The sequence below is a fragment of the Notolepis coatsorum genome (assembly GCF_963971535.1).
Source record: "Notolepis coatsorum genome assembly, chromosome: 13".
Classification (NCBI taxonomy): Eukaryota; Metazoa; Chordata; class Actinopteri; order Aulopiformes; family Paralepididae; genus Notolepis; species Notolepis coatsorum.
The window spans coordinates 26,518,239-26,537,207 of record NC_140177.1 but is presented as its reverse complement, the minus strand read 5'-3'; the positions used below and the strand labels follow the sequence as shown (position 1 = coordinate 26,537,207).

Genomic DNA, 18,969 nt, shown 5'->3' with positions numbered 1-18,969 from the left:
TGTCAGCTTTAAAAGTTAGGCCTCCAGATGCTACCATCACATGTACATATTGGTTACAATCTCACTTAAATATTTAAACTTGTCAAATTGTACAGATGTACCTGGCTCACATCAACACTGTCAAGAGACGTGAAAGAGACACTTTCTCCCCAGCACGCCCGACCAGAAATAAGTGTCACTGTTTATATGGAAACAAACTGTCTTGATATGACTCATTCCAACTTATGATTAATGTATATAAAACAGAAGAAATAATAGTAAGTGAAAAGTGCCCAAGAGAGTCCATTACAGCCGACAACCTTGAAACCAAAGGCCATTTATTATTATTTTACACTATAGACATAAAATATGTGGTCTAGAAAAAGCACAGCGGTCATAAAATGTGGTCCCACTGGATGGTTCAGTGTAATATATAAATGGAAGAATAATAGTTTGTTAAAAAAAGATCTGCTTTCAACTTCGGTTGGACTGGCATTCCTTATAGTTCAGTTTACTTTTTTTCAGAAATATTGAATTTTATTTAGCTGTTTCAGCAGTTCAGTGGTGTTCTACGTGTGAAGAATGTATCAATAGTATTTATTTGGAGTATGCGTCGCCTTCATGTGGGCATACATGGGCATTAGTAGCTAGTCTGGTTCAAGTTATCTATAAATACCTTGGATCCCACACATAAGCATGTTTCATCGTTCCCCATAAATACATAATCAGGAATTCCACACATTATTAGTAGACATTTTAAACCAAATTAACTGCAGTGTTTCAAATAACGGAATAATGTTACAATAAAAACAAAGTCTTAAAAAAGAAAAACATAATTACATAAGGTTTTTGAACTTTGGCAATGAATTGAGGGCATTTACATTTAAGCCGGACAAAAGAGAATATTTCATAGTGCAAATAACCAGTCAGACACATCGATTAACTTGCCGATAATTGTGGAATGCTTACTGCTGAGACGGAAGATACAGAGCACTTATTATCCACAAGCCCTTAGAAGGTATTAAAATGTATTTACAAAACACCCATGACTCTGTAAACAATATATATATATATATTCCTACAGATGTCATCTAAACATTTTAACAGAAACTTTTTAAAGGGTACAACATACCAACATGGAAATAGGTATTCTCTACTCAGTAACGCCATACCCTGCTATATATATTTAAGGTAGTTCATAGCCCATCCCATTAGAAATAACATACTCGCTACCAGTGTTCATTTTCAAAAGGTCAGGAAGCCGCCCTGGGCTGTAAAAGGCTTGGCTGTGAACGCTAAGTGCAGGTGAAATCCAGCTGACTCCTGCCTCCATCGCCAGGGCAACATGACCTCGCGCTAATAAGGCAACAGGAGAACCTGCAATTGGAAGAGAATAACACTTTGTTTAGGAAGAAGAAATCATGTAGAGGAAGTGTGGCGTCAACAGGCTCTGGTGCAAGATACAAACACTGCACATAACACTAGACTAGAACCGAAACATGTTATATTAGGAATGCACCGATCCGATATTGATATCGGATCCGATATGACTAAAATAGCTGGATCGGGTATCGGTAAAAAAAAATAAAGAATATATATCGGATAATAATAAAAAAATATATATATATAATATAATAATAAATAACAATTCAGTACATTTATATCTATGTGTTAATTTGTTACATTTTGTTTCACTAAGTTAGGAAAGTAATGTTTTAAGTCAAGCCTGATGTCACCTTGCACAAAAGAATGAACCCAGTCTCTTCCACACAGTGAGGCATACAGTTTATTAATTGAACAACGGGTATCGGATCGGTACTCCGGTATCGGCCGATACCCAAAGCCCAGATATCGGTTATCGGGACTGAAACAGTCGGATCGGTGCATCCCTACTGTATATATGCACAGTTGAATTTATTATTATTATATATGTTTTGAAACACATGACATGAAAAAGTGCAGTGTCTTCAGCTCATGCATACACATCAGATTATCAGTCTTTTGAAACAGTCGGTAGGCTACATGGCTCTGGGTCATGTATCCCGTGTCACTGGTAATTTACCTTCCCGACAGCAACGCAGGGTTTAGCGAGTCGACGGGGAAATCGATGCCTTAATCACCCCCACCACCGGGGAGACACCGGTTTGTAGTTCGGGTTCTGGTGTGCTGAAGAAATAGGCCTGGATACGAAAAAGAAAGAAAGAAACAAACCCATGATATACGGGCATTCCTACCAAACCCGTTCGGTTTTTGCGATCAAGCCCCGCAAGACTAATTAGACTAACTATGCCGACTAATTACATGGATGTAATGAACGGGACATCCGATACTCCTTGTGCACTGGACCAAAATTACACCTCTGGATGCGTGCCGACGGGCCGCTCTTCATGCCATAGTTTCCGCTGAATAGCTTGGGGAAATCTAATTTGACACTATTTAGAGATAATCACTTCACACACACACACACACACACTCGAAAAAACCTCAGTGCAGCTTAAACAGAGCCAGTCGGGTCAAAGAGTTGCCACGCTACTGAGGTAATTTTTCACAAAATCGAGTCAATCATTGCCATTATCCCACTGGGCCGAACAGGATGTGGCCCAGTGTCGTCTCCGATTTCCCCGAAACGACATTGCTTTCCGCGTCACTTCAGCTTAGGGCTCAACACGCCAGAGGATTGCGTGGGGAAGCAAGACAACAAGAGTAGGACGATGTCTTCATGTGCATAATTACCTTACAGCCAACGGCTAGCAGGACATGGAGAGCCATGATGGCCGACATGATCGCTATGGCAACCCTGGGGTGGTCATCCTTGACCGCAGGCCAGAAGGTCTGAGCCAGCACCGAGCCAGATAGGCAGAGCGCCACCACGATGGAAAACCACCTCAGCCCTTCAGATGGTATAATCCACAGCACCTGGTTTAGAAAACAAATTAAAACACAAGATACTTGTGTTTTACGCTCAATAAAGAAACCCACTCCCATTGCCAAAAGAACGTCTAATATGCCTATAAATACTTAACACAGTTATCAAATCCCTGTTAACAGTCTCCCATTCTTTCCTTTCATTTGCCCTAAGCCATTTAACTCTAGATTTTTGCCCACAGCTCTTCTGTTTGACCTCAGTAACATCTACATCCCCTCCTCCAGTGCTTTCCCCCTCCTCAGTGACAGGGTTACTGATATTAGATTAGATTAGATTCAAATACAGCACAACGAAAAGAAGTCTGGCATCTAACCAGAGTGCAAATATAACAGTAAAGTGGAATAGTAATATACAATGTACAGGTGATTAAACTGGGTATAAAATATATAAATGAGTACTAATGATTGTAGTGTTCATGTACAGAGTTGTAGTATTAATATGTACAGTGATACAGGTATAAAGACAGTATGGTTGTGTAGTCATAATGGCCAGCAGCATAACTAATAAGAGTAGGTAAGGGATATGTACAGATATTTACTGTTTAGTTTCAAACAGATGCCCTTTATTTTCTTCTTTTGCACAGGACCAATGTCAGCATTGAGCATTGATGAGCACTGTAGCACCTTCGTAGCACCGTGAAAACTACAGTAATCAAAACATAAAAATAACATAAGCCATTAATTCTATAGTCTCACAAAATTACAATAAACCTCATGAATTATTCAAACAAACATTTGAACATTCAAATGTTTGAATTCAAATATGAATTTATCTTTTGTAACAAAAAGGCATTTACAGAAATAAAGAAACTACTTTACATGTTCAGGAACGAATCTGCAGTATTAGCATTGTAAACAAGTCAGTGCATTAATTTACACTTCTGCAAGACAAAAACGAAATCTATGGACATATTCTACAACAATTTTTTTTTGTGTGTGCGTTTTATCACTTTATTTCTACTGGGCAGTCCAGTAGGGAGAGACAGAGGAGAAATGGGAGACAGAGTGGAGGGAAGACATTCGGGAAATAACGACGGATTCGGGAATCGAACCCGGGTCGCCCATGTCGCGGCTGAGCGCGCTATGTGGTTCGCCACTGGGGCTCCCATTCTACAACAATTCTACAACATTTTAGTGTTCAACATACCTTATCCAGCTTAGCATAAGAGATAACACTCTCTAAAAGTTCATTTCGTATCGTTCTCTAGTGACTTCCTGCATTGGTTTCAACTCTCGTGAGAACAAACAGGATTTCGTGATGAACCTTATACCATACAAAAGACAAACTCTGCCTACTCTACTAGATATAGTATCTACAGATATATAAAAGGATTATGTGCAGGTATGTACAGACAGATAGATATCCTGCAAACTGTGGTTTTCTAACTGTCGCTGGACTTCTCAAGAAATACAGATCAATGCGTCAAACCTACAAAGCACTACTTGGTAAGGCCTTTTACCATTGTTACTTTCTGCCAGCCACAAGGACAGACCTGGAGCTTCTTTCTCTCTACCACTCCACCCCGGTCTTCCACTGATGCATTCATCCTACTCATAGTGCTGTTCTTTATAGTTCTAGTTCTAGAGAGGATAGGGGGTCAGAGACCCTGTCCTTCATCGAATCGCTCATCCAACGCATAGACCTGTCCGTTCCGTGGTCCGTCACCATGTAATCTACCTGCGAGTCGTCTTCCGCTACTGCTCTCAGACTCTAGAGCAGGGGTTCTCAAACTTTTTGATACCACACAACCCCATTTTATTTAGTAAATTGTTTTGGCGACCCCACACTTAACTCTTTCTGTGCCAAAAATGTAATATCTCGTGTTTTGCCGCCACCGCGTGAGTGCCAAAAACGTAAGATCTTGTTTTTAGATCCTTTGATCTTTTCCCTTTGATCCCCATTCTAAACACTCAGCCGGAGCTCCCTGGGTCTCCCTGGCACATTTGCAATGGCGATCGAATCTCAACAGATGGCAGTATCGCCTACCTTTTGAACTGGGGATATCACTTGTCTTCCAGTACTGAATTACCTCTGGCTGTTTCCGCCTAGGAGTGGATCACAACATAGCAATCGGTTGAAGATTTGGTGCCTCAGAGCTATTCTTTCCCGTATGGTAGCCATGCCCAATATACACAAGTAATTGCGATCGCCATGGGATCAACTGGGATTTATTCATTTTGGAGTACCTTCTAACTGAGGTAAGATCTATCGTAACCTGCTGGTATATAAAAAAAATTAAAATAAATGTAATCCTCTCTTTCTCAGATTTTTCTCTTTTTCTCCCCATCCCAATTTAGTCGTTATGCCAATTCCCCCCCTCCCCTACCTGGTTGTTGTGCGCATGTTCCCCCTACAGGTCGGTACAAGGGAACCCTGAAGTCTACCACATGCTTCCTCCGACACATGCGGAGACAGCCAGTGACTCTCTTTTCATCTGGCAGCGAGGACTCTCATTGGTGAAGTGTAACGCGTGGGAGGTCACCCTGCCTCCACCACTTCCTGCCTTTCGCTGAGCAGGCGCCCAGACCTGACCTGTAGGCGTCGATGTCCACAACGCCAGATTACCACCCACGACTTCCCTCCCGCTAACTCAGCCAAACGAGTTAGTATGACTATCGATCCAAGCCGCAGGCAATGCTGACTCCGGGAGTCGAGACCGCAGCCTCTTGCATTGGTGACGAGCGCAATCTCTGCTACGCCACCTGACCGCTTGCTGGTATTTTTTTTTGCGTAAAACATGCTTCTGTACCGATCACAGTTTCTAGTTAAAACAACCCCCCCCCCCTTGATGATTTTGTGAAGACACATATGTATATGGTATATATCTTTGATTTGGAAGTATTTGGGGTTTCAGGCGAGCAACCAGAACGATTTTGGGCATAATGCATATAACGCGTCATATCTTGCGATCTATGAAAAAAGACTGGATTATTTAGGAAAGGGGCGATGTTTAGCGTGTAATAGCGCACAAACTACAGTATGTAGAAATTAACGTTAGTCACTCTTGGTCTATAAACAATGCCTGTCAAATGAGCCATACTATAGTCTCCATAGCTATAATACAGAACACACAATGGGTCAAAATATGTAATTTAGCCAAAATATGTTGCCAGAACATAAATATATATATATTTTTTTCTAAATGTTTACTTGCCAATGCCTACTGTCACCTACCCACGACCCCACTATGGGTCACAACCCATAGTTTGAGAACGCTGCTCTAGAGGTATTCTTCGTGGTCGTATTTTTTCTCCCCCTTTTTTCATATTTTTCTCCGATCCCAATTTAGTCGTTATGCAAATTCCCTTCCTGGTCGCTGCGCGCATTTCCCCCCCACTTGCCGGCCTAGGGAGGGTTGAAAACTATCACATGTCTCCTCCGATACATGTGGAGCCAGCCAGCCGCTTCTTTTCACCTAACAGCGAGGACTCTCACTGGGGGAGTGTAACGTGTGGGAGGATCACACTATCTCCCCCAGATCCCTTCCCTGCTGAGCAGGCGCCCCGACCGACCAGTAGGAGTTGCTGTTTACAACGACCAGGATACATACCCCACCGGCTTCCCACCCACTAACACTGCCAATTGTGTTAGTAGGGACGACTGACCAAGCCGGAGGTACCGCTGACAGCTGGATTCGAACCAAGAGTCTCTGCGGTGGTAGGCGAGCGCTTGGTCCGCTGCGCTACCCAGCCGCCCCCAGGTTATATATTTTTTTATAAATAAGAACAGACTTTAAAAATTATTTCATTTCACAGCGTCTGTACAGCCTTGTTTATTTGCAGTATCCATGGAAACGACGATGAATGCAGCCATGCAGTCAGTTTACTATTCTGATAATTACATCAGAACATAACTCATAAATGTTCATATAAGCTTAATCTTTTGTTATTTGTGATACTCCGTATGCACCCAAGTCAAAGTTATTGCCGCATTTTCTTTCAAACTAATTTGGTCGTAGAGGCAGCTCTGTGTAAAAACGCATTATAAATCACAAAACTAATGATCATATTTTTCTACAGTACAGGAAAATGTGTACAGATTTATTAACCGAAATATGTCAAATACATAATGTTTCTCAGTGTATCACTCACATTATTATTACCGGTATTAAAGGTCCCCAGAGTTTGCACTGAATTAGGAAAATCTACTTTTAGCTTCTTTGCCCCTGAATGTTTTGCAATGCACTTTAAATCTCCATTGGTCAGTTTAAATCTTTAATAGCAAACCATTTCACCAGTCTGCAGTTGTTTTTAATTATTTTAAATGTTTAACTGATTCTGTTTCTAGTTTCTTTGTATTTATAATGTGCTTGATGTCATGAGAGCTTGCTCTCTTTATAATACTTTTTACATATCTGTAGATACCCGTTACCTACTCTTACTAAATGGTGCATTTATATAGTGCTTTTGTGACCGATCGTGTTTGACACCTCTGCGTTGCGTTAGGTTTTGATGCCCCGAAGCCCCGAAGGAGTTTCGAACCCGGGTCGGCCGCACCACGGGTGACATCACAGACCACTATACCAAGAGGTGAATTCACTGCTTGGTAACGTGTCTATGTGTCTTTTAACACTTTTGAGTGCCACCGACGCTACATGTCGTTAGTTCATGCCGACCGTTGAATGCCAGCAACGCTATATAGCGTTTGTTTGTCTTTTTTTTTAATTAGCGATTTGAATTCATATTTCATCAATCTAGTCTCACGTTAGTGCAGCAACCTCTCTCTGAGCTCCATTGGGAAAATACCACCCCCTATCGTCTCTCCATGTGTAACTGCACCCCATTGTACTCCTGTAGTCTCGCGAGAGGTGCAGAAATGGGATTTGACGTCGGGGGAGACGCTCCGGTCTGCGTTTGACTGCACAGACTGGAATGTGTTCCGCGACACAGATAACATTAATGTCTACACGGAGACAGTGCTGGACTATGTTTGTACTTTGGTGGAAGAAACAATCCCCACTACCAAAATGAGAGTTTACCCAAATCAAAAACCCTGGGTAGACAAATCCGTCCGTGAAGCTCTGAGAGAGCGCACCAAAGCATACAACGACGGCCTAGTGGCAGGCAACATGAATGACCACAAGGTGGCGCGATACAACGTAAGGAGGACAGTGTCAGAGGCCAAACGGCGCTACAGGGATAAAATTGAACTCCAGTTTGAACAAGCTGACTCTAGAGCTATGTGGCAGGGGCTCAAAACGATGACAGACTACAAAGGCGCCTCCCTCAAACTGAACAGTGACATCTCCTTAGCAAATGACCTCAATACCTTCTATGCGAGGTTTGATGCTGGTAATAACAACACCAGCTCACAAGCCACGGCAATGGGGGGGGGGGGGGGGGGGGTCGGCTGCTGATGGAGGCGCAGTGTTCAGGGTAACAGAGCATGAGGTGAGGCGGACCTTTAAAAAAGTGAATATCAGGAAGGCAGCAGGTCCGGACGGCATCCCCGGCCGCGTCCTAAAAGTCTGTGCCGACCAACTGGCCCCAGTATTCACTGACATATTTAACCTGTCCTTAGAACAGGCTGTCATCCCCACCTGCCTGAAGAAGTCCACTATTATCCCTGTACCCAAAAAATCCAAGCCTGCTTGCCTCAACGACTACCGCCCTGTAGCTCTCACCTCCATAGCCATGAAGTGCTTTGAGAAGCTAGTAAAGGGCTACATCTGCTCCTCCCTCCCCATCAACATGGACCCCCTGCAATTTGCATACCGCCCCAACAGGTCCACGGAGGACGCCATAGCCCATGTGCTGCACACAGCAGCATCACACCTGGACAAGAGGCAGGGGAACTATGTGAGAATGCTATTCATCGACTACAGCTCGGCATTCAATACCATAGTCCCCTCCATACTCATAGCCAAGCTCAGGGACCTGGGCTTGAACTATGACCTCTGCCAGTGGGTCTTGGACTTCCTGACTGGCAGACCCCAGGTGGTGAGAGCAGGCAACTGCACCTCCTCATCCATCACCCTCAACATAGGGGCCCCCCAGGGCTGTGTTCTGAGTCCCCTCCTCTACTCCCTGTACACACACGACTGTGTGGCTCAGCGGAGTAGCAATACAATCATCAAATTTGCTGACGACACAGTGGTGGTGGGCCTGATCTCTGCCAACGACGAGAGGGCCTACCTGGAAGAGGTCAAGGTCCTGGCGGGATGGTGCCAGGAAAACAGCCTCTCCCTGAACGTCAGCAAAACAAAGGAGATGATTGTGGACTTCAGGAGGTCGGGGGTCAAGGACTACAGCCCCCTCAGCATCGACGGGGCACCGGTTGAGAGAGTCAACAGCTTTAAGTACCTCGGAGCCTACATATCCGAGGACTTGACATGGACCACACACATTGACAGTGTTGTGAAGAAGGCACGACAACGCCTCTACTTCCTCAGGCGCCTAAGGAAGTTCCAAGTCAGTCAGAAGATCCTTAAGAACTTCTACTCATGTACAATAGAGAGCATCTTGACCGGCAACATCACCTCCTGGTTTGGGAATAGCACTGCACAAGACCGAAGCAGACTACAAAGAGTGACACGTTCAGCCGAACGCACAATTGGAGGGGGCTCCCCACCCTCCAGAACATTTACAACAAGCGTTGCAAGGGCAAGGCTAAGAGAATCATTAAAGACTCCAGTCACCCGAACAACTGCCTCTTTGAACTGCTGCGGTCAGGCAAGCGATACCGGAGTCTCAAGGCGAGCACAGAAAGACTCAGAAGAAGCTTCTATCCCCAGGCCATCAGGCTGCTAAACGAACAATGAACACTACACAACAACCACCAAACGCACATAGCACACACATCCACACGCACACACTCACTTTAAACAAACACACTGTAGCACCCACTCCACACACTTTATAGCACACACCCACTTTAAACAAACACACTGTAGCACCCACTCCCCACACTTTATATTTATTGATGAAGGATTGCACTACAACTCGTACACCTTACTGTAAATTGTACCTAAATTGTACCTCATCCCATTTCTGCTTTGCACTATATAGTACTGTACATTAGTACACTGCATAGTATTGTATATTATATGGTAACTCAGAACATTGTACATATGTCTATACCGAACACTGTGACCTCATTTTCTTCTTCTAAATTACATGCTATACTATGTTATTTGATACTATCTTGTCTAGCACAGTCTCTGGAGCGTAACAGTAAGAAGCATTTTGTATGAAAGTATTCTGTACTTCTGTATGACAACTATTAAAGAAACTTGAAACTTGATTAGACTGATGGGGGGGAAATCCAGTTTCCTCATTTTACTTATCCGGCAAGCCATCCGAAGAGATCGAAGTGATTGCAGAGCCGGAAAACAGCGTGGAATACATATTTCCAGTACCCAGCGCTGAATCAATAAACACGATCGATATTTGGAATGGCGATCGGGAATTGGAATAATCTTTTTGGAGAACATCTGATCTGAGGTAATGAATCTATTTTAGCAGTCTTAGGATAATCGGATCTGTTTTCACAGAGATATCAGCGTTTGCCCTATGTGTGTGTGTGTGTGCGCTGATCAGGAAATAAGAGAATAGATTTTTCAGCTCGCTTCTCTAGCGTGCATAAGTACACATATACTATCGATAATCTAGCGTTTATTTGAAAACTATTCATAAATAGGCCGAAAAATGACAGTTTGTGTATTCCAGAATATTCCAGTAAATGCCGTTTATCACGGAATCTTTATATTTTCCTGAAACTTTCAAGAAAACGAGGGCTTTTCAAAATGGTATAAAACGGAAATGAACCGATTAAAAAACAATCCGTTTCGACAATGTTGACTGCAAACAAGTCATTGATAAGCGACGGCCAGATTAGACACATAATTTAAGACATAGATTATGCGTTCACAACGCTATCATTGAAGTGGGTGCTGGCATTCAACCATGTTTTGACCATGTTCACAAGTGGCATCCAAAGTGTTAAGGAGGAGTGAGTTTAACTTGCAGTACCACTTACTGCCACAGTCACTTCACAACACAGTTCATCGTGACTGTGAATATTACTCACGGACCTCCGTTACACTTTTATCCAAAGCGTTTTACAATTTGTTCCTCACATTTTACCCATTCACTCAAGTTTCAAGTTTCTTTAATAGTTGTCATACAGAAGTACAGAATACTTTCATACAAAATGCTTCTTACTGTTACGCTCCAGAGACTGTGCTAGACAAGATAGTATCAAATAACATAGTATAGCATGTAATTTAGAAGAAGAAAATAAGGTCAGTGTTCGGTATAGACATATGTACACACCGACGGCAGAGGCCACCACGTAAGGAGCCAACCAGCTCATCGGGAGCAGTTAGGGGTTAAGTGTCTTGCTCAAGGACACTTCGACATGCTGCCCGGGAGGAGCGGGAATCGAACCGGGAACCTCCGGGTCAACCAGACGACTTCTCTACCTCCCAAGCCACTGTCGCCCCGTACTAGTTATGCTGCAGACCAGTATGACTTACTACCATAGTGTCTTTATACCTGTATACAGTGTATCACCTGTATCACTGTACATATTACAACTCTGTACATACATCTGATTAGCACTACACTCTGTAGTACTCGTTTATATATTTTATACCCAGTTTAATCACCTGTACATTGTATTCATGACTATTGCAGTTTACGGTTACATTTGCACTCTTGTACTTAACTTTTCGTTAAATGACAATACATCTAATGTAATCTAATGATTGTTCCAGACTAAATAAAGGTTTAATTACTGAATTAATTAATGAATTAATCATTATCAAAAGCTATTTAATCTCTTACCACTGCCGGTATGTAAATGGAGAGGGAATATCCGTAGACACAGACGATCTCCAAGAAGGAGTAGGACACCAAGTTCATGACCTTGTTATTTCGCCACAGCAGGAGACCCCAGAGGCCAAGCGGCACCAACCAGGCGTAACTATAGATTGCTGTTGCAGCTATGGTCACTGGAAAATACAAACAGTAGAAGGGAGAACATGGACATCCAGAATAAGCTTCTCACAAAATGCCGGGCAGAAAGGAATCAACTAAATGTAAGTGTAGACTTCGCTGGTTCCTGGCTGTATATAATAATAATGCAGGACCTCTTTAGGGGGGTCTTTATTCGGCATGCACACACACCGGGATACACACACACACATGCATTGTCTTTCCTCAGTCGCCGATGCGATTGAGTCTCTGCGCTTGACCCATCCCGTCGTCCTTCCCCCCATGGGCAGCCGGGAGCAGATAGGGCGTCAACGTGAGCCGCGCCCCGGGGACTAATCCAAGTGCTCCTGTCCGTCTTCGTCAAGGACACCACAGCGTTAGCGATCTGTTGTTGTGCATGTTTTTCCATTGGGTTTATCTTATCGGGGGGGGGGAAACCCTTGCGAGCACGGGGAGAACATGCAAACTCCACACAGAAAGGCCTGGGAGATACCCCACCTGGGTACCTGGCATCATGGAAACCTGGTCCCCAAGCGGGAATCGAACCCTGGACCTTCTTGCTGTGAGGCGACAGTGTTAACCACTACACCACCGTGCCACTAATATGTTCTGTAACCACTACGCTTTGCTAGCTTAATATCACAGCCGGGCAAATGAACATGAGTGAAATTAACTTTAGATCTCCCGGGCAACGGTATGTCATGTAATTTAATTTTACTTACATTTTATATTACATAAACATAAAATCTGGGCCACTTATTTGTCAAACACTTAACCCTGTATGGTCCAACTCGACTGTCTGCTTTTCCGGGCGTGTTGACATGTTGAATCAAACGAGGCTTTGAGTGAAAATAACTAATTTGACATTCTAATAACTCAAGTCACGTTTGATTCAACATGTCAACATGTCTGTTGAAATGTTTAGACGTTTTGATTTGACGACAAATTTCTCCCTGTCTATTATTATTATTTTATTTGTACACATATTATATGCAGAAAAGTTGATTATGTGAAGATGTGTACAGTATATATATACTAAAAACTATTAGTATTTTGGAAACAGTAGACAGACTCCACTTAATTTTCACTGGAAAATACAGTACAACACATTCAACACACAATACAACACAGTCCAGCATCACAAACCAGGTATGATCATGCAAATTAAGTCACTTACCTTTTCGAAACTCTGGCACATATTTATATTTTGGTTTGCCAAGCTGCACCAGAAAGTTCGATATGTTCCCACTGATGGCAATGGCAAACACGAGTGTAGCGCAAATCCAGAAAGGCCCTGAAAGCACAGAAATCAACAATCACACGGCTGCTCATTTTCCCCATGTGCACTCCCAGAAGCAGCATTCATCATAAGGTTGAATGAAGGTCTTTGTATCAAGAGGAGACCATCTACGAAAATCTGTGCTATGATAGGAAATATGAAGATATGAACATTAAAAGGTGCTAAAGATAAAAAGAAAAGTATAAATAAATAAATAAATAAATATATAAAGCTTTTTAGAAATGTGTGGAATAAAAGTATTGCTTTCCCCCCCAAAAAAAGTATTTATACATTCATTTATCTTTTTTTTTATCCACTTTTTCTCCCATTTTTATATTTGTCTCCCATCCCAATTTCGTATCATCCAATTCAACCCCCCCCCCCCCCGTCTCGAACGCTGTTTCTTGCCTCCCACAAGTCGGCTGCAATGTGGACTAAGTCATACATAGCACGAGTCCCCTCCGATACTCGAGGTAACAGCAGTCGCATGTTTCCACCTGCGCGGCGCGATCTTTCAGCGTCAGGGGTCTGCGCTTTGGTTTGGCCATCTATTGCGCAGATGCACCAACCGACCTGTAGGAGTCGCTGTCCACAACGCCCGATCCCCACCCATCAGTTTCCCACCCCCTAATACTGCCAATGTGTATTAATACGGATGACCAGCTAAACTAAAAGCAATGTGGAGCGCTGGGCTCGAACAGGCGAACCCAGCGTCTCCAGTATTCGTGGTGAGTGCCTTGCCCACTGCACCACGTCATCACCACCATTCATCATTTATCATTTTGAAGAAGAAAAAAAAATGTTGTTGATTACATGTTGAGTGCATGTATCCCGTCCCTACTTCCCATTTCCCCACGTGGAATGCACCCGATTGGATAAATGGCATGCTGGTGTTCTAGTGCAACATCTAGTGGCTGAATGTTATCTATAGCACCTTTGAATAGTTTGAATACTAACCATAGAGATCGGGGTTTCTGCGGAGATAGAGGTGGACAAAGTTCTTCCCTCGCCAGGGCAGCACTGATCCCATGATTCTATTCTTGACCTGACGGAAATGTTAGGATGACAATATATGAGCCTGAAAGCTCCACGCGCATGTTGGAGGTTTATCTGATACACTTCACATACACTATGGCAGCGCTTCTCAAAGTGGGGTCCTTGAGGGGGTTGCAGGGGGTCCCCAACAAAATGAGTAATAGTACAAGTTAGCACAATGAGAGAATGTATAAGAATGACTATTCTGATCATAGCTTTTACTCTCTCCACTGTTATGAAATATTAATGTATTGAAATATCCTAATTGTTTATATAATCTACTAACACTCAGCTCTAACATACATGCATACCACACGAGACATGCCACCAGAGGTCGCTATAGTTCCTAAAGCTAGAACACAATCAATGCAACGCACAGTGCTGTATTGAGCCATGGTTGCATGGAATTCACTTCCAGAACAGATTGCTAAAGCAAACTATAGCAAGCTTTAAAAGACAACTGAAACAACATCTAACAGCCCTACGCCTGTAAACACATTCTGTACATTTAGACATGTACATTTACATATACATACACACACATCGTTACTTTGTTTCATTTCATCTGGTTTTTAGTGACAGGAATATTGGTAGCCTATACAAATAGGTGATAAGAGTTTACTTTCTATGTATATCCAGTGCCTATGAATTGGGGTTTACAGTATATGGTTTCTCACTGCTTGTCAATTGAGTGCATATTAATATATAATGTTATGTAATGTATGATTCCATATGATTAGGAATGCGGTATGTATAGTAGTAATATGTTTGATTTGATAGAAAGTATATAGTCACTTTCTGACTTTTAATACCACTTGGTTGCTTGTCTGTAAATGTCAGCTAATGGGGATCCTAATAAAACCATAAATCCAGTAATGAAATTCTGGACTAAATCACATCTAACAACAAATATCTTCTCAGATGGGGGGGTCCTTGAGACAAAATCCTATCAAATGGGGGTCCCTGACCCATTACATATCAATTTGGGGGTCTGTGACTTGAAAAGGTTTGAGAACCAATGCACTACTATGGGACTCGTCATGCTGACTGGTGAAAATGGCTAGTAAAGAATGAGCACAGCCTACCTGGTGGGTGTCAACATCAAAGAAGGTCTGGTAGTATTCAAAGGTCCAGAAAGGGGCATTGTTTTTTTGTCCAGACAGGAGCTTCAGTTATAAAGATGGCATAACAATGAGTCAATAAGTATACACTGCAAAATATGACATTGTGCAAACACACCATAAATTGAACAAATTAAGACTATTTTTTATTCTCAGTATGCAGAAACATACTGCCACTATTCAGCAATAGGAGTGGGACTTGCCAAACAGCTACAGTACTAAGACAATAGTAACAATACAATTATTATCATGATAGTTGGTCATTGATAAGATGGTATTGTGTTTCTTGATTTTCTACTAATGTTCTAGTACTGGTATTTACCCTAGAATACTGTCATCTATTGTCATTTTGTTTTACTTTCACTTGACCACAGTACAAAGCTAAAATCATATACCTTGCGGAAATAAAATAATAAACTATATTTCTGAGGAAAAGCCACAAATCAAATACAAGTTCCAGGTGTGAATTATGTGAGACTAGGGGAGTGTGTAGCAAGGCACTTCCCTGGGTAAATAAAAGGTATATAAAAAGAAATCAAGACCTTTCAGACTTTCAAGCAGGCAGAAGTGGCCCGAATTTGTTTTGCTCATATGTGACTCAGAGTCAGATCTGATTCTTTCATGACAGTGTGAACAATCCAACCTCAGTCTGACCAGTCATATCTAGGGGCTGCATAGTCGACGTTGTCGATGACAGATTAAAATCGACAACAAAATAATCGTTAGTTGCAGCTCTAGTCATATCAGAATTCCTGCAACAATTCTGCGCTGGCGGGAGTCACTCAGTAAATTTACAAACATGGCAGACAGCTATGGCGCGGCTGGGTAGCGCAGCGGACTAAGCGCTCGCCTACCACCGCAGAGACTCTGGGATCGAATCCAGCTGTCAGCTGTGCCTCCAGCTTGGTCAGTCGTCTCTACTAACACAATTGGCAGTGTTAGCGGGTGGGAAGCCGGTGGGGTATGTATCCTGGTCGTTGTAAACAGTGACTCCTACTGGTTGGTCAGGCGCCTGTTCAGCAGGGAAGGGATCTGGGGGAGATAGTGTGATCCTCTCACACGTTACACTCCCCCGGTGAGAGTCCTCACTGTCAGGTGAAAAGAAGCGGCTGGCTGACTCCACATGTATCGGAGGAAGACATGTGGTAGTAAGTTCTCCCTCCCCAGGCCGACAGTAGGGGGCAAAAGCGCGCAACGACCAGGAAGGGAATTGGCACAACGACTAAATTGGGAGGGAGAAAAATAAGGAAAAAAGGGGGAGAAAAAGTAGATAAAAAAAAAACGTGGCAGACAGCTGTGATGGAGGTGGTCAGTGGAGGGACAGTGAGGTGTTTACCTTATAAGTATTTGGGCTGATACTTCTATCCAAGCAAAACCTGAGGGGACATATCATAACTGTGTTTGAAAGTAATTACTCTATCACCTCCTCCTCGCCCCCCTGATCATCTGCTCACAAATTAGCTGGCCTCCGCTGCACATCAACTCGTAAATTAAACCATAACTGTGACCTCAGTGTACTCCATGTTTACGTCCCATCTTCTTTATTGTTCATTTGCGCATGCGGGTCAGTTCAGGAGCATGACCAGTTCACACTGGAATCTGATCTTGGCCACATTAAAAAAAAAAAAAAATGATGAACAGCCAAACAAAATCTGAGAATGAAGAGACTAAGTTGTAATAGTACCATGGACAATATCACAACACTGAGCTGCAGGTATCTATGTCATTCTGTGGGGCAAAGTATTGCATTTTGTACCCTGTATCAGTGTTTGTCCATATTCCTATTAAACATCAACAATTCACAATTAACACACACTCATTGTCTACATAACTTGTTACTATCTGTAGACATCTTTGGACACACTGTCCCGTTATCTCTCCTCATGCCATATGTGTCAGTATGGACTGTGTATAGTGGATATGTCTCTGCATCGATAGACCTCCAAGAAAAATAACTGACAACATGCTTTTTCCTCACCTCTGTCTTGTCGTCAGTAGCCAGTGGATCATCCTCCTCTTCATGAGTCCAACCCTTCTGAGGGTTCACAGCCTCATCTTCCATGCTGATGGTGATTGCATCCCTATTGCCTCCCAACAGATGTTCTGCCTCCTCAAATTCTTATAAGAAGAAAGAATATGACAAATGCACTCAGAGAGGGAGAGAGATATATGAACTAAACTAGTATAATGATGGGGTCAATAAAACGAATGGCATAAAACCAGAATGAAGAGTAGAGACGCACCTTTAAATTGAAAATGGTCATCTGCGGACGCCATCGGAACTCTCTCTACTGGTAGTCAAATATTAACCAGGAAGTTTCAATAACTGCTTTCTCATTTAGCTGTGAGGACGGGTGTGACATGTTAGTAATACATAGCTAAAACATTCAGAAGCATTCTCCGTGTCACAGCTAGCTAAAATATGTTGTTAACTACCGACAGTGAAGTCAATTGTTCAGCTTTAGTGCAACTTAACTGTTATAGCGAACAGCTAGTTATGCTAAACTGGGACCCATCGCATAAAAACTCAACCAACAACGACCTCTGTTGTTGTATCCCAAAAAACAATTCGATTATTTGGTTTAACTTTTTTCCAAACTAATCACGGGGTTTCAAACTAATTATTTTCAGAAAATCAATTCGCTTCTTTCTACTAGGAGAGTTAACGTCACCTGGAGTGGAAGCTGGGCCTGAGCGACGTGCAGTGTTCACACCGGTGATATCGAGACATGTAAACAACAACGCTTCCTGGGTTTGCACTCCTTTCAAAATAAACGTCGCATGTTTGATTGATTGATTGAAAACTTTATTAACAGATTGCAGAATGGGTACAGTACAGCTCAATACACACAATTGTTAAGGGGATGCAGACCAGAGAAAGACTTTCGTCTTGTTTACATCAGGGTCCCCCATTTTCAATTCATCATAACATATATGACTGCTACATCTATACATTTATGACATACCAGATTTGCAAATACAGTACTGTTTGTGATACAAAAAGAGTCCAGAAAAGAGAGTATATACATTTGACGTAGAAACTGTACATTGGAGGAGGTTGGGTAGGTGGGGTGGGGTTGGGTGGGTGGGTGGGTGGGGGGACTGTACATTGGAGGTGGTTGGGTGGGTGGGGTACTGGGGTGGGGAGGGGGGGGTTGGGTTGGGTAGGAGGGGTGGGTGGGGGAAACTGTACAACTGTACAAGCAAAACTGTACATTGGAATATTGACAAAACCATACTTGGTCATTTACTGTACATTGGAGGGGGTTGGGTTAGGACATTTACAGGGGCCAGTTTCGAATTGCAGTCTCCCATAGGTGTTTTTTGAGAGTGGTTTTGACGTACTTTACGTAATTTGACGTAATTTACGAATAATGGATCTCGGAAATATACATACAGGCACACAATACGTGATTGTGTATATGATGTTGCTATTTTGCCTTTCCAGTGTTTGTGTGGTGTTATGTTAATGTGTTAACTTAATGGCTACGACAGAGTACAGGCCACCGTACTGGGGATCACGGACAGGTACGCGGGGCAGAGTAAACGAGGAGCGGAGGAATCGGATAAACAGACTTGTATGATGTAGCTAGCGAAATAAAGACACTCACAAACTAATACAGAGGACTCATGGTGGGTATACTTGGGGAATAACACGACAGTATGTGTAGGGTCATTGACGAACTGAGAGTT

The 18,969-nt window shown here is 42.8% G+C and overlaps 1 protein-coding gene across 1 annotated transcript; it reads right to left on the bottom strand.

The window, feature by feature from the left end:
* Positions 1–296: 296 nt before the first annotated feature.
* On the bottom strand, positions 297–18,021 carry yipf1 (Yip1 domain family, member 1). Its single transcript, XM_084328124.1, has 10 exons — positions 17,949–18,021; positions 17,520–17,618; positions 17,255–17,394; positions 15,241–15,321; positions 14,078–14,165; positions 13,019–13,135; positions 11,692–11,858; positions 2,713–2,895; positions 2,042–2,159; positions 297–1,356 (listed from the first exon to the last, which is right to left on the bottom strand). Exons 2-9 carry the CDS (start codon positions 17,551–17,553, stop codon positions 2,064–2,066), a joined length of 906 nt encoding a protein of 301 aa, XP_084184250.1. The 5' UTR covers positions 17,554–17,618; positions 17,949–18,021; the 3' UTR covers positions 297–1,356; positions 2,042–2,063.
* Positions 18,022–18,969: the final 948 nt, after the last annotated feature.

Excerpts from the sequence above, each read along its gene's own strand:
- yipf1 (XM_084328124.1), bottom strand. The coding sequence starts at position 17,553 with ATGGCGTCCGCAGATGACCATTTTCAATTTAAAG. Across the intron at positions 17,395-17,519 it reads TGACCATTTTCAATTTAAAG|AATTTGAGGAGGCAGAACAT; the intron begins GTGCGTCTCTAC and ends TCTTCTTATAAG. Across the intron at positions 2,160-2,712 it reads TGCTAGCCGTTGGCTGTAAG|GCCTATTTCTTCAGCACACC; the intron begins GTAATTATGCAC and ends TTTCGTATCCAG.